Raw genomic sequence first — 15344 nt, forward strand, 5'->3', positions numbered from 1 at the left:
GTCATTCAAAAGATTCTAACATGCTGCAGTGTGTGTGTGTGTGTGTGTGTGTGTGTGTGTGTTACACATATAGGACTGCATGAGACAGCATGGTTTCATCAAATCTATGTATCCTGTATCTTGGCTGAATTAATGGCTCAGGAAAAGGAAAATAACATATATTTCATAAATAATGACGTCTCTGCAGTGTTCATGATGATGTTTTATCTTATATTGGACCTATCTTTGGTCTGGGAGGTGTAACTTATCATGATACAAGCCTTTTAAAACATGTTAAAGTGTTACAGAGGAGATTAATGCATGAATTTAAAGTGTTAGTTTCTGTTTTTCCCGCGCCGGTCACAAACATCAGATTTTCTTACAATTCCACACGTCAAAATCCAAAATCCTTTTTCATCTAAGGTTTTAATACACATTTACACATGCTGTTCAAGCGAATTTTGCCTCTGGCCGATATCTTTAAATGAGTGAGTGAACCCACCACCAAGGATGAACTCTGCTAACTTTAAAAATCAGCTGCTCTAAATAAGCATGAAGGTCAGAGAGGAGCTCTAGGATGGACATGGATAAAGGAACTGTAATGTAGAGGTAAAGTAGGGCAGGGCCAACGTTAGCAGCTGTCATACAGTCCATCTGAAATGTTTGACTTTCATTTAGCTTGTTATGTGACAGGTTAGAGCACAGTCTCATGTTAGAGTTTTGTCATGAGAGCATTGAGATACCTCACACACTGATGGCATCTAAAAATTAACATTTTTTTTCAAAATAAAGAATAATTTTAATCACAATTGAAACGTACAATCCTAGAAAAACCTCGTCCAATCAGTGTGCACGTCCTGCTCTCACCAATTGGATAGAAATCCTTCCATCAAACTGTGTGTGTGTCCGTGTGTGTGTGCGTGCGCACAGGAGCGTGTTGTGAACCGGTGTTGTGGTTTTTACACTGATGTAACCATCTTTACGCTGACAAGAATGTAACTAAGTAACTTTTACTTTGAGTATATTTTATTTACGATACTTTTTACTTTTACTTGAGTAAAAATTTAGGCAAGTACTTTTACTTGTACTTGAGTAAAAAATGATCAAAGTACTGGTACTTGTACTTAAGTAGGAAATTTTAGTACTCTTCCCACCTCTGATTATCTGCCGTTAATCCCGAAGTGAAACTCGTAACAGTTTCCTCCAGCTCTTCCTTCAACCGACAAACCCACACTTCTCACAAGCTAGTCTCAGTAGAGCTTGCAACCGACTTCTGTTGGCTTATCTATTCATCCGTTAGCCAATAGCACCCTCTAGAGGTGGCATGTTAGACTACACATAATAGAACTTCAACAGCAACATGGAACACAGTGTGAGACTATGTTGCAGTTACAATATACCTAAATAATAATAAAAAGCATGAGGACCACTTGGGTCTGTTCTCTTCTCCCTCAGATTGGGACTCTGTATTGGAACGAGCTGCCAGAGGACCTCGGGGCTGCAGAGAACGTTCATGTTTTTAAGTCCAGGCTCAAGACCCATCTTTTTAGGTTAGCTTTTATCTAAATATTTACTACAGTTTTATTCCTCGTTTTACATGATTATATTTTATTACTTGCTTTGCATGTTTTATATGATTATATTTTAGCGCAGTTTTATTATTTAATATTATTATTTTACTGTCTATATGATTTTATTTATTACTTATTTTCTAACTTTTGTCATTTATATTAGCTCTTTATTATATTTTTACTCATTTTAATCCAGTGTTTCCTCTGTAGGAGCGCTCTGTCGCGGGAGCGGTGGTCGACTGTAGCTTCCTGGGCGCTCTATAGGTGGGGGTCTATGCTCCCCCTCCGCTGAGTGCCCTGACTTAGTGTGGAAGAGCTGATGCTGCCGGGGCAGACGGCTCCTCTGATGGCGTTTCCTTGCGTTACCTTGCTTGGCTCATCTGGACTCAGTCAAATATAATTTTTACTTGTGTGTGTGTGTGTGTGTGTGTGTGTGTGTGTGTGTGTGTACCTGGAGGACACCTGCTTTTTGTTTGTAGCAGAGAGAGAGAGGACCCTGTTACCTGGTGGACAGCTGACAACTGCTGGTTGTTCAAGCAGTTGTTTGCCTACATGCCAGCAGATGACGGTGTTGCACCTTTACATAATTGAATAGAAAGATTTTGATTAGTTCTGCTTACTTGAAAAAAAAAGCATGCAAACCGACTGCTCGTAAAACTTTACTTACTTGGACTTTGTACGTATTAATAGCTCTAACATTCTGCTGTATGGATTAATTCAAAACCAGACAAGAAGGTTGTACTTTGTCTTAAAACTGTTAAAAAGCTTTTGAAATGTACACAAGACAGCAGCCCTGGTACACACTTATTATGTTGTTCCTCAGATGGATTGAACATGTGCTACTTCCTTTTTTGTGTGTTGTTGTCATGACAACAACAAGGATCTTGCTGGAGTGAGTCAGCATATTTCCATAGAGCATGACTTTGCATCAGCAGCACCATGCTCCAGTGCTCTGGGAGAGTTTATAGTCCTGAGAGTTGAAGACTGGATGACTGACAGCTGTCCTTCATCACAACAGAAGACTTGGAAATCCTCCTGATCAAAACCATGACTTTGATCTGCGTCCTCATCTGGACTCTCCTCTGCTGCTGCTTCACAGGTAAAGTCCAGAGAATCCAACTCCTCTCCTCTATGAACATCTGTCCCTCTGGAATGAAGCCCACAAAAGCATCAAGCTGCTTTCTGCTTTTGTCTCCTCAGAGTCCAGAGGTCAGGTCACAGTCCTCCACCACCTCTCTTACCCATGGTGTCCCACAAGATTCTGTGCTGGGGCCTCTGCTCTTCCTCCTCTATCTGCTTCCTCTTCAGCACATCCTGAGCTCCTTCAAAGGAATATCATACCATCTTTATGCAGATGACATCCAACTGTGCATCTCCTTTAAGCCCCATGAGATGTCTAAGCTGCAGCTGTTACACACCTGCTTAGACTCTATTAAAACCTGGATGGCTGGGAGCTTTCTACAGCTGAATGAAGATAAGACTGAGATCCTCATCTGTGCCCCAGACAAGCTGGTTCCCAAAGTCAGAGACTCTCTTGGTCAGCTTGCTTCTTTTACCAAACCCTCCATCAGGACTCTTGGTGGGACCTTTGACCCAGCTCTCACCCTGGATTCTCATGTCAGTTCTCTTGTTCGCTCTTCCTTCTTCCATCTCAGGAACATTGCTAAGCTGAGTCCCATTCTGTCCCACTCTGAACTTGAGACAGTTCTCCACACCTTCATCTCCTCACGCTTAGACTACTGTAACTCTCTTTTCACGTGTCTGAGCAGAACCTCCCTGAACCGTCTACAGGTGGTTCAGAATGCCTGTGCTCAGCTTCTGACCAAGTCCTCCAAACACACCCACATCACCCCGCTTCTCCTCCAGCTTCACTGGCTGCCAGTCAACTTCAGGGTTCATTTCAAGATCCTGGTTCTGGTCTATAGGGCCTTACATGGACAAGCACCATCTTACATTGGTGATCTTCTTAGTCCCTACACCCCCAGCAGGTCCCTGAGTTCCAGTGACCAAAGCCTACTGGTTGTGCAGCACCAGGCTAACGACCAAAGGTGACAGATCATTTGCTGCTGTGGCCCCCAGACTCTGGAACTCTCTCCCCTTGAGCCTGAGATCAGTGGACTCAGTGGTCTCCTTCAAAAAGCAGCTGAAGACTCACTTGTTCAAGCTGGCTTTTGTATGACCTTCTTCACCACTCTCTCTTTATTCTGCTCTCCCCACCTATTCCACCTTCCTCAGGATCCACTGATTTCCCTCTTTCCTATTCACTCTCTCTCCTTCTTAACATTTTTTCTTTTAAATCGCAATTGCTTATTTTTGCTCATTTTACATATATATTTAAACATTTTCTAAATGCTTTTTTATATTTTTACATTTTTATTTTTTGTTTTTGTTTTTGTGAAGCGCCTCGTGATTTTTATCTTGAGAGGCGCTATAGAAATGACATCTTCTTCTTCTTCTTCTTCTTCTTCTTCTTCTTCTTCTTCTTCTTCAGTGACTCAGTCTGCAGCAGTGAGCTCTGCTGTGGGACGCTCCGTCTCCATCTTATGTAGGACCAGTCAGGGAGTAAATGGCAACTGTTTATCCTGGTACCAACAGAAAGATGGACAACCTCCTAAACTCCTCGTTTATTTCGCTACCAGCCGACAATCAGGAATCTCAGATCGTTTTTCAGGCAGTGGATCTGGATCTGACTTCACTCTGACCATCAGTGGAGTTCAGGCTGAAGATGCTGCAGTTTATTACTGTCAGAGTTTTCATTTGATAAACAGCCAGCGTCTGTTCACACAGTGAAAACCCGTCGTACAAAAACCTCCCTCAGTCAGGCTGAACAGAAACTAACAGCTGCTCTCTCACACTAAACTTCTTAGCTAGGATTTACTGAAAAAACAACAACAACAAAAAAAAAAACAAGTGTTGTTAATTATGTGGCTTTTATTTGTGTTTAATCATCAAATCAATCGAACATTTATTTTATTCTAATACATGACAATATTGATAAAACTCGATTTTCTCATGTTATTAATAAAGCTCATAAAATGTTGCAGAAGGGCTTTCTTCTCTTACACAAGTTTCTGCAAATAAAATCAGAATTAAATCAAACACTAAAGCAAACATTACAAGTTTAAACTGATAGATTTATCGATCTGGTTCTTTTGAAACTTTCAATCCAATTTTTAAAATTGTGTTAAAAAAGTGACAAAATAAACATAAAAATGTTTAAGTTTATGTAGATTTTGTTTTTTTCTGATGTTTAAAGAGTAACTAAACCCCAAAATAACTTGTTTTGCTTATAAACTGTATAAATGGCTCTTTATAAATGCAATCTTTCTGTTTCTGTGCTTTTTTTGGGGTTGAGGGGCGTGCCGTGTATCACTTCCTCAGTACCGCTTTCTCGGTCCGCCAGACAACGCCTCTTTTAGAAGTGTTTTCCTAACAGGAAGTGTGGATGAAATACATCTCCACCCATGCCTCGACCCCAACATTAAATCTAGATTCTAGGTCTAATAATGTCTCACTGCTGCCCCCTGTGGGTTGAACTGTGGCTACAGCATTTTAAATTTGTTATTGGCTGAGGCCGGTACAATTTCATGTCATTGGTACAGTCTCCTCCCACTCCCTCCCAGGATGGAATTTCCCCACACTTGGCCATGCCACTCCGTGCCTTCTGGCAACGACCATTTGCATAGCATTTTTCAAATCTTAACTAAGGGTGGAGTTACATTTTCTGATGGTGTGCAGTCCCTCTTTAATAAAAAAAATATCAGCTCCAGTAATAATTAGGACATAGGAAGAAAACAAAATTGACCTTCGTGCATATTTCAAGTTGTAGAAAGGTAAACCTGTAGAATGAATATTTCTGGAGTTTATGTTGTTTCCAACAAAAAAGAAAAGTAATGAAAAAAGTTTGATGTGTAGGAACAGATCAGCATTTTTATCAGCACTTGGTACTGTCACGTTCTGCCCCTGCCTTCCTGACTGTGTCTCTCCTGCCCTGATTAGCCCTTATTGTTCTCACCTGCCCCTCATTAACCTGCCCACGTGTTCCTGATTTCCCTGTGTATTTATACCTCCCTCCTTGTGCCAGTCTTTGTCAGATCATTGTTGTTTGTAGTCATCGTTGTTTTGTTCCTGTCATTCCCATTCCACCATTAAAACTATTTTTATTTGTCATCCGTGCCTGCTCTCCTGCCTCCTGAACTCTCCACCACACATGGTCCTTCATCTCCACTCCACCCGCAACATGACAGAATGATCTGACCAACCTGGACCTGTGGTGAGCTTAACATCTGTTTCTGGAGGATTCTTTTTTCTTTTATCCCTTTCAGCTGAGGGAGATTCTGACTTGAGGTTTTTTTTTCGGCGCATCCTACCTGTTTCCGGGGTGGTCGGACCCATTGAGGGGGTTTCGGCGCATCCTATTTGTTCCCGGGGTGGTCAAACCCATTCTCCTCTCCTGCTGTTCTGCCCCGTCCTGTATTTTCACGGAAGCTGCTTTTCCTGGAGTTTTGATGGAGGTAAAACCCCCTACGCACGCCAACATTCTCCGGGGTGGTAGGGCTGGTCTTCCTGCTCCATGTTCTGCTTCCCTTCACCCGAGCCTCTGCCTGTGACCCAGCGAATCGGGATGTGCACCTGCTCAGACCGTATGTCGAGTACCTGCCGCCGAGCTGGGTTTCCTCGCGTCACTTCTGCTGTTTCGTCCCACTTCCTGGTCCACGCCTGCAGGGTCTATGCCTGCAGGTCCTTCATGCTGCAGTCTCTGCTGGGTCCCACGCCTGCTGCTGCAGTTCTCTGCTGGGTCCCACGCAGTTCAAGTGTTCCTGTCCAGTCAAGTGTTCCTGTCCAGTCCAGTCAAGTGTTCCTGTCCAGTCAAGTGTTCCTGTCCAGTCCAGTCAAGTGTTCCTGTCCAGTCCAGTCAAGTGTTCCTGTCCAGTCAAGTGCTCCTGTCCAGTCCAGTCAAGTGTTCCTGTCCAGTCCAGTCAAGTGTTCCTGTCCAGTCCAGTCAAGTGTTCCTGTCCAGTCCAGTCAAGTGTTCCTGTCCAGTCCAGTCAAGTGTTCCTGTCCAGTCCAGTCAAGTGTTCCTGTCCAGTCCTCCCGAGTCAAGTGTTCCTGTCCAGTCAAGTGTTCCTGTCCAGTCAAGTGTTCCTGTCCAGTCCAGTCAAGTGTTCCTGTCCAGTCCAGTCAAGTGTTCCTGTCCAGTCAAGTGTTCCTGTCCAGTCCAGTCAAGTGTTCCTGTCCAGTCCAGTCAAGTGTTCCTGTCCAGTCAAGTGTTCCTGTCCAGTCAAGTGCTCCTGTCCAGTCCAGTCAAGTGTTCCTGTCCAGTCCAGTCAAGTGTTCCTGTCCAGTCCAGTCAAGTGTTCCTGTCCAGTCAAGTGTTCCTGTCCAGTCCAGTCAAGTGTTCCTGTCCAGTCCAGTCAAGTGTTCCTGTCCAGTCAAGTGTTCCTGTCCAGTCCAGTCAAGTGTTCCTGTCCAGTCAAGTGTTCCTGTCCAGTCCAGTCAAGTGTTCCTGTCCAGTCCAGTCAAGTGTTCCTGTCCAGTCAAGTGTTCCTGTCCAGTCAAGTGCTCCTGTCCAGTCCAGTCAAGTGTTCCTGTCCAGTCCAGTCAAGTGTTCCTGTCCAGTCCAGTCAAGTGTTCCTGTCCAGTCAAGTGTTCCTGTCCAGTCCAGTCAAGTGTTCCTGTCCAGTCCAGTCAAGTGTTCCTGTCCAGTCAAGTGTTCCTGTCCAGTCCAGTCAAGTGCTCCTGTCCAGTCCAGTCAAGTGTTCCTGTCCAGTCCAGTCAAGTGTTCCTGTCCAGTCCAGTCAAGTGTTCCTGTCCAGTCCAGTCAAGTGTTCCTGTCCAGTCCAGTCAAGTGTTCCTGTCCAGTCCTCCCGAGTCAAGTGTTCCAAGTCTCCTGTGTTGTGTGGCCTTGTGGGCGTCTGGTATCCGCCCCTTAAGGGGGGTGGGGGGAAGTGTACTGTCACGTTCTGCCCCTGCCTTCCTGACTGTGTCTCTCTCCTGCCCTGATTAGCCCTTATTGTTCTCACCTGCCCCTCGTTAACCTGCCCCTCGTTAACCTGCCCATGTGTTCCTGATTTCCCTGTGTATTTATACCTCCCTCCTTGTGCCAGTCTTTGTCAGATCATTGTTGTTTGTAGTCATCGTTGTTTTGTTCCTGTCGTTCCCATTCCACCATTAAAACCATTTTTATTTGTCATCCGTGACTGCTCTCCTGCCTCCTGAACTCTCCACCACACATGGTCCTTCATCTCCACTCCACCCGCAACATGACAGGTACAGAAGACTTTTACATTTTACAACCTTCTAGATGTCTTTAATAGATGTTTCTGTTATAAACTAAGTGAAAAGCAAACAAATGAGACTGATTTTATTTTGATTTTAATGCTTATAAAACAAGCTTTATTTAAGCAGGTGAAAAACCACATGAATCAAACTGAAAGAATTAGCAAAGTAAAACCAGCATCACAGTGAGTCCCATCAGTACTGGGAACACTGGTCTCTCCTGAGTGACTCTGAGACTGGAGACTGGGAGCCCTGGGTGGCCTCACAGGTCACAGAGCCCACCTTCCTCCACTGGTCTGCAGTGAGCCTCAGGGTGCTGCTCCAGCTGTAGAGGCCGTCCTTCATCACCACGGGGCTCCTGTCCTCCTCCCAGCTGCTGCTGCTGCCGTCCACCTTCCAGGACAGACTCCAGTCTGAGGGGAAGCCCTTGTTGGCCAGACACATGAGCGTGGCCTTCCCCTGCTGCAGCTCCTCACTGGAGGGAGGCAGCACCGTCAGGATGGGACGGGTATCACCTAGGAGACACCAATCAGGTTAGAGGACAGGAACTAAACAGCTTTCAGTCAAACAGCAGAAACTCTTCCTAGAAGTGATGCTGTATGTGAAGAAGTTTCTACCAGATGTGTTTCTGCTCCAACAGTCACTCACTTTGTTTCACTTCCTAACAGAAACCTCTGATGCAGATCAGCTCAGAGAAAATCATCCAGCAGTTTAACTTTTTACATCTGAATCATTTCAGAGTTACAGTAAAAAATAAATCACAAAGGAAATAAGATTAAACATTTAAAAAAGGTCTCTGTACAGAGGGCATTCTGAAATGAGGAATGTATTTAAATATATGTGTTTTTATAATAGACCCAAAAATATTAAACTAACTTCTAACCTCCAGTCTGGTTCCTCCAGACGTGACCCACAGTTATACAAACTAACTCAGCTGCTGTTTAGAGCCGTTTGACTGTAGAGACACGACTTTCTGTTTTTAATCATCATGATTAGAAAATAAATCATTATAAATAAATGTTTTCTCTTTTTTGGCCTCATTTTAAAATCCTAATACATTTTTTAATGTTGTAAATTTTAATTTCAAAGCAAACTTTGCAGTTTAGTTATTCATATTAATTGTAAAACCTTTAAAAAATAACAAAATTACTTCAAAAGACAACAAATCTCTTTAAATAATGACAATAACAACAACTTAAATGTTAAATTTGAAGGTTTTAACTTACTTCCAAACTCCAGTCTGGTTCCTCCACCAAACGTGTACCACAGTGATACAAACTGGTCGAGTCGTCGTACAAAAACCTCTGAGAGACACGGCTCTGTGAGTCTGACACAAACAAACTCACCAGTTTATACTAAATGAGACTTTTGTCAGCTTAAATTTAATTAACTGTGCTAGTTTTGAATTCCCAACAACACAGTAATACTATTTATCCTGAATGATTAAACATGATGAAAGGTTGTAAAGGTGTTCAAACGTGAAATCATGTAAAAGTAAATATTGAGTAGAGAGAATTTTTGTTTCAGTTCTGATGAATAAATAACAAGCTGACTAGAAAATATTGTAGAAAAGATGAAACATTTGTAAAAATGTACAGAGTCTCAAAAGTGTTGTTACTGGTTTTAATGGAAGTTATTGGTTTCATTTTGAGCTTTTTATACATTAAAAGTAATAATGTTAAAGATACTTTTATGAAGATCTCAGACTTAAATTATGATTCAAAATCGTGATTAAAATGTAGGTGATTTAAAACCATCATCAGCCTGAGCCATGGTCCTGTTGGAATGAGTCAGCAGATTTCCATAGAGCATGACTTTGCATCAGCAGCACCATGCTCCAGTGCTCTGGGAGAGTTTATAGTCCTGAGAGTTGAAGACTGGATGACTGACAGCTGTCCTTCATCACAACAGAAGACTTGGAAATCCTCCTGATCAAAACCATGACTTTGATCTGCGTCCTCATCTGGACTCTCCTCTGCTGCTGCTTCACAGGTAAAGTCCAGAGAATCCAACTCCTCTCCTCTATGAACATCTGTCCCTCTGGAATGAAGCCCACAAAAGCATCAAGCTGCTTTCTGCTTTTGTCTCCTCAGAGTCCAGAGGTCAGGTCACAGTGACTCAGTCTGCAGCAGTGAGCTCTGCTGTGGGACGCTCCGTCTCCATCTCATGTAGGACCAGTCAGGATGTTTATAACAACGACTATTTATACTGGTACCAACAGAAAGATGGACAACCTCCTAAACTTCTCATTTATGGTGCTACCAGCCGACAATCAGGAATCTCAGATCGTTTTTCAGGCAGTGGATTTGGATCTGACTTCACTCTGACCATCAGTGGAGTTCAGGCTGAAGATGCTGCAGTTTATTACTGTCAGAGTCGACATTATATAAACAGCCAGCATCTGTTCACACAGTGAAAACCCGTCGTACAAAAACCTCCCTCAGTCAGGCCGAACAGAAACTAACAGCTGGAAGCTTCAGCAGTTCACTGATGACATAAACACGTGTAGCAACACTTTCATCCTTCAAAACACTAAATATGATATTTTATCTTAAAATAAAATAATTACATGTGCTGAATTTAATAAACCTTTATAACTCATTTAGAGTTTAAAGAGTTGATGATTTTTTAAAGTTATTCTTTTCAGAGATGATACATGAAAATGGACCTGTTCAATTCCTGGGTTTGATCCAAACAAACAAACATTAGTCCTTGGTACAGAAGATTTTTATATTTTCTTTCAGCCTTCTAAATGTCATTAATAAATGTATCTGCTTTAAACTAAATATGTGAAAAGAAAACAAAGGAGACTGAGTTTATTGCATATAAAACATGATTTCTTTAAGCAGATGTAAAACATGTAAACAAGCATCATAGTCATAGTGAGTCCCATCAGTACTGGGAACACTGGTCTCTCCTGAGTGACTCTGAGACTGGGAGCCCTGGGTGGCCTCACAGGTCACAGAGCCCACCTTCCTCCACTGGTCTGCAGTGAGCCTCAGGGTGCTGCTCCAGCTGTAGAGGCCGTCCTTCATCACCATGGGGCTCCTGTCCTCCTCCCAGCTGCTGCTGCTGCCGTCCACCTTCCAGGACAGACTCCAGTCTGAGGGGAAGCCCTTGTTGGCCAGACACATGAGCGTGGCCTTCCCCTGCTGCAGCTCCTCACTGGAGGGAGGCAGCACCGTCAGGATGGGACGGGTATCACCAGTGGTTCCTAACCTGGGGGTCCCGACCCCCACAAGGGGGCGCCAAAGCCTCTCAGTGGGTCGCCAGGACCTCTCCACTTTAAGGGGTTAAAACTTCATTTATTTTATTTTTTCATTTAATGTTTACTAAATAAATTGGAGCTTAAATAAAATTTCTAAGCATTTAATTAATGTTTGTGTAACATACTAAATCTTTACAGTTTTGTAATATTTATAGGGCCTGTGATCGTGACGTCATCACCAATGCAGCCGCCCTTGTTACTTGTTACTACTGTAAACAGCGCACTCGTTCTTGCGGCTTAAATTAATCTATTATTCATCTGATTGGTTATATTTCACAACTATAGTAAGTCGGTGCTGTGTTGTGGGCTGACACGTGATCGCCATGAGAATAAAGGAGGAAAACAAACTAACTTTTCACCGTTTTCCTGTCTCGTCGGCTCACTTGGATTGCAGCTGTAAAACCACCAAACATCACCTTCTTGATGATTTTCACTCTGGTAAGTTACAGATGGTGTACGTTTTTATACATCATTTCTTTCCTTTTAATCGCGACACACACACAAACACACAAACACACACACACAGACACACACACACACACACAAACACCCCCCCACACACACAGGCTACACGCATGTACCGGTGAACTAATGCGGTGCGCTGACACACAACACAACTTCTCCTGCTGAGATGACGATTTTGATTGTTTTTCTATGAATACCAGCAAATAAAAGTTTTACCTCTCATCTGGACGTTTACATCTGCTCACACCACAAACAAGAAAGCTGAAAATGTCCGTTATGCAGAACAGCTGTGGCAACAATATGTCATCAGTGCTCCGGTCTTGGTCTTTCATGTGGATCAAAACCATTTACAACGCTGATTTTGTCCTCATACTGGACCCCGACGTCTTTACATAATGCATCCCTGTATAATCCGCATCCTTTTTGGGATTTTATAATGTTGTTTAACACTTTCTTTCACCCAAATCCGCTTCTTCTCTGCGACAGTACCGTTTGTTTCACGGTTTGTTTACACTCGTCAAGCTTCCAACTTGTCTGCGCACATCCCAGAATGCTATGCGCAATTACGTGTGATCACACGCCCTCTTGAGTTAATAAAAAAACTGAAATCACTTTATTGACAATGATGCTACTAGCGTAACAAAACGGTCGCACAACAGAGCTAGCTTGGAAGCTATCCAAAGAGGTTGGGAAAATGGCCAAGCGTGAAAGAGAAGAGAATATGGATTGTCTCAGAAAGAAAAAAAGGACTTATCAGGACAGCTATCTGGAGTTTGGTTTTATTGAGTCAATGGACAAAGTCAAAATTGAGTGTGTAATTTGTGGTGAGAAACTAGCTAATGAAAGTATGAAACTCTGCAAACTGAAGCAACATCAGACAACCAGACACCCAGATACGGTGGGTAAACCCAGGGATTTTTTCCCTCGCAAAAAAGAAACTGATGGCAAACAGACCCCAGAACATCAAGGAAAGTTTAGCCAGAGCTGGAAGTGACCAAAAGCAAGGAACTATTGCATCGTTTGAGTGCTCTCTCCTTGTTGCACAAGCTAAAAAGCCTCATAATATAGCAGAGACACTTATTAAACCGGCATGCATTAAAATGGCAGAAGTAATGTGTGGATCTCAGGTTGCCAGTAAATTCAAGACAGTGCCACTGTCTAACAACACGGTAAAAGACAGAATTGACAGAATTGCTGGAAATGTTGAGAACACTCTAATAAAAAGTCTCAAAGCTAGTCCGTTTTCCATCCAGCTTGATGAAATCACCACTGTAGGAGAGGATGCGGTACTGATCGTATGTGTGCAGTACATAGACAAAAATGAACTGAAACAAGACATTCTGATGTCTGTCAATCTAACAACCACCACCAGAGGAGAAGATAGTTTTTGTGTTGTTGACACATATTTCACAAGACACCATCTTTCCTATAATAATTTAGTGGCATGCTGCACAGATGGAGCTGCTTCTATGATGGGAAAGAATACAGGCTTCAACAGCCGCTTGAGAGAGAAAGCACCCCACTGCCTGGTGTTTCACTGCATGATACACAGACAAGCCCTGGCCAGCAAACATCTCTGTGAGAAACTAAATGAAATGTTAAAGACTGTTGTGAAAATTGTTAACTTTATTAAAGCTTGTCCAGTAAATAAACAAATCTTTGCACAGATGTGTGAGGACGAGACACACCAGACGCTCCTCCTCCATACTGAGGTGCGCTGGTTGTCACGGGGCAAAGTGCTGGAACGTTTCATGGAACTTCAAAAGCCTCGTCTCGTCTCGTCTTCCTCCGCTTATCCGGGTCCGGGTCGCGGGGGCAGCATCCCAACTAGGGAGCTCCAGGCCGTCCTCTCCCCGGCCTTGTCCACCAGCTCCTCCGGCAGGACCCCAAGGCGTTCCCGGACCAGATTGGAGATGTAACCTCTCCAACGTGTCCTGGGTCGACCCGGGGGCCTTCTGCCGGCAGGACATGCCCGAAACACCTCCCCGGGGAGGCGTCCAGGAGGCATCCTGACCAGATGCCCAAACCACCTCAACTGGCTCCTTTCGATCTGGAGGAGCAGCGGTTCTACTCCGAGTCCCTCCCGAATGTCCGAGCTCCTCACCCTATCTCTAAGGCTGAGCCCGGCCACCCTACGGAGGAAACTCATTTCGGCTGCTTGTATCCGCGATCTCGTTCTTTCGGTTATTACCCAAAGCTCATGACCATAGGTGAGGATTGGGACGTAGATCGACCGGTAAATCGAGAGCCTGGCTTTCTGGCTCAGCTCCCTCTTCCCCACGACAGATCGGCTCAGCGTCCGCATCACTGCAGACGCCGAACCAATCCGCCTGTCGATCTCCCGATCCCTCCTACCCTCACTCGTGAACAAGACCCCGAGATACTTAAACTCCTCCACTTGAGGTAGGACCTCTCCCCCGACCCGGAGGTGGCAAGCCACCCTTTTCCGGTCGAGAACCATGGTCTCAGATTTGGAGGTGCTGATCCTCATCCCAGCCGCTTCACATTCGGCCGCGAACCTACCCAGCAAGAGCTGAAGGTCAGAGCTGGATGAAGCTAGGAGGACCACATCATCCGCAAAAAGCAGAGACGAGATTCTCCTGCCACCAAACTCGACACACTCCACACCACGGCTGCGTCTAGAAATTCTGTCCATAAAAGTGATGAACAGAACCGGTGACAAAGGGCAGCCCTGGCGGAGTCCAACCCTCACTGGGAACAGGTCCGACTTACTACCCGCTATGCGGACCAAACTCACGCTCCTCTGGTAAAGGGACTGAATGGCCCTTAACAGAAAGCCACCCACCCCATACTCCTGGAGCGTCCCCCACAGGGTGCCCCTGGGGACACGGTCATAAGCCTTCTCCAAATCCACAAAGCACATGTGGATTGGTCGGGCAAACTCCCATGCCCCCTCCATCACCCTTGCAAGGGTATAGAGCTGGTCCACAGTTCCACGGCCAGGACGAAAACCACATTGCTCCTCCTCTATCTGAGATTCAACTATCGATCGGACCCTCCTCTCCAGTACCTTGGAGTAGACCTTTCCAGGGAGGCTGAGGAGTGTGATCCCCCTATAGTTGGAACACAGCCTCAGGTCACCCTTCTTAAAGATGGGGACCACCACCCCGGTCTGCCACTCCCTAGGAACTGCCCCCGATGACCACGCAATGTTGTAGAGACGTGTCAACCATGACAGCCCTACAACATCCATAGCCTTGAGATACCCAGGACGAACCTCATCCGCCCCCGGGGCTCCGCCGCTGTGTAGTTGTTTGACTACCTCAGCAACTTCTGCCCCCGAGATCGGACAGTCCATCCCCAGGCCTCCCAGCTCTGGTTCCTCCTCGGAATGCGCATTGGTGGGATTGAGGAGCTCCTCAAAGTATTCCTTCCACCGTCCGACTATAGCCTCAGTTGACGTCAGCAGCTCCCCATCCCTGTGAGCGAGTTGCTGCCTTCCTCTCCTGAGGCACCGGACAGTTTGCCAGAACCTCTTTGGAGCCGATCGATAGTCTTTCTCCATGGCCTCACCAAACTCCTCCCACGCCCGAGATTTTGCCTCGGCAACTGCCACTGCTGCACCCCGCTTGGCTTTCCGGTACCTGTCTGCTGCCTCCGGAGACCCACTGACCAGCCACGCCCTGTAGGCCTCCTTCTTCAGCTTGACGGCTCCCCGAACCTCTGGTGTCCACCAGCGGATACGGGGGTTGCCACCACGACTGGCACCGGCCACCTTACGACCACAGCTAGCAACAGCCGCCTCGACAATCGCAGAGTGG

At 45.0% G+C, this 15344-nt stretch overlaps 3 gene segments (V, D, J or C); 1 reads left to right on the top strand and 2 right to left on the bottom strand.

The window, feature by feature from the left end:
- Nucleotides 1-7605: 7605 nt before the first annotated feature.
- Nucleotides 7606-9771, bottom strand: LOC129157176 (Ig kappa-b4 chain C region-like). The segment is given in 3 exon segments: nt 7606-8344; nt 9056-9170; nt 9736-9771. Coding segments are annotated over 3 exon segments (471 nt in total).
- On the top strand, nt 9659-10345 carry LOC129157180 (Ig kappa chain V region K-25-like). The segment is given in 2 exon segments: nt 9659-9821; nt 9923-10345. Coding segments are annotated over 2 exon segments (375 nt in total).
- A 376-nt stretch (nt 10346-10721) lies between these two features.
- On the bottom strand, nt 10722-11963 carry LOC107394403 (Ig lambda-2 chain C region-like). The segment is given in 3 exon segments: nt 10722-11048; nt 11779-11799; nt 11914-11963. Coding segments are annotated over 3 exon segments (398 nt in total).
- Nucleotides 11964-15344: the final 3381 nt, after the last annotated feature.

This window comes from Nothobranchius furzeri, chromosome 19 (genome assembly GCF_043380555.1).
Source record: "Nothobranchius furzeri strain GRZ-AD chromosome 19, NfurGRZ-RIMD1, whole genome shotgun sequence".
Taxonomy (NCBI): Eukaryota; Metazoa; Chordata; class Actinopteri; order Cyprinodontiformes; family Nothobranchiidae; genus Nothobranchius; species Nothobranchius furzeri.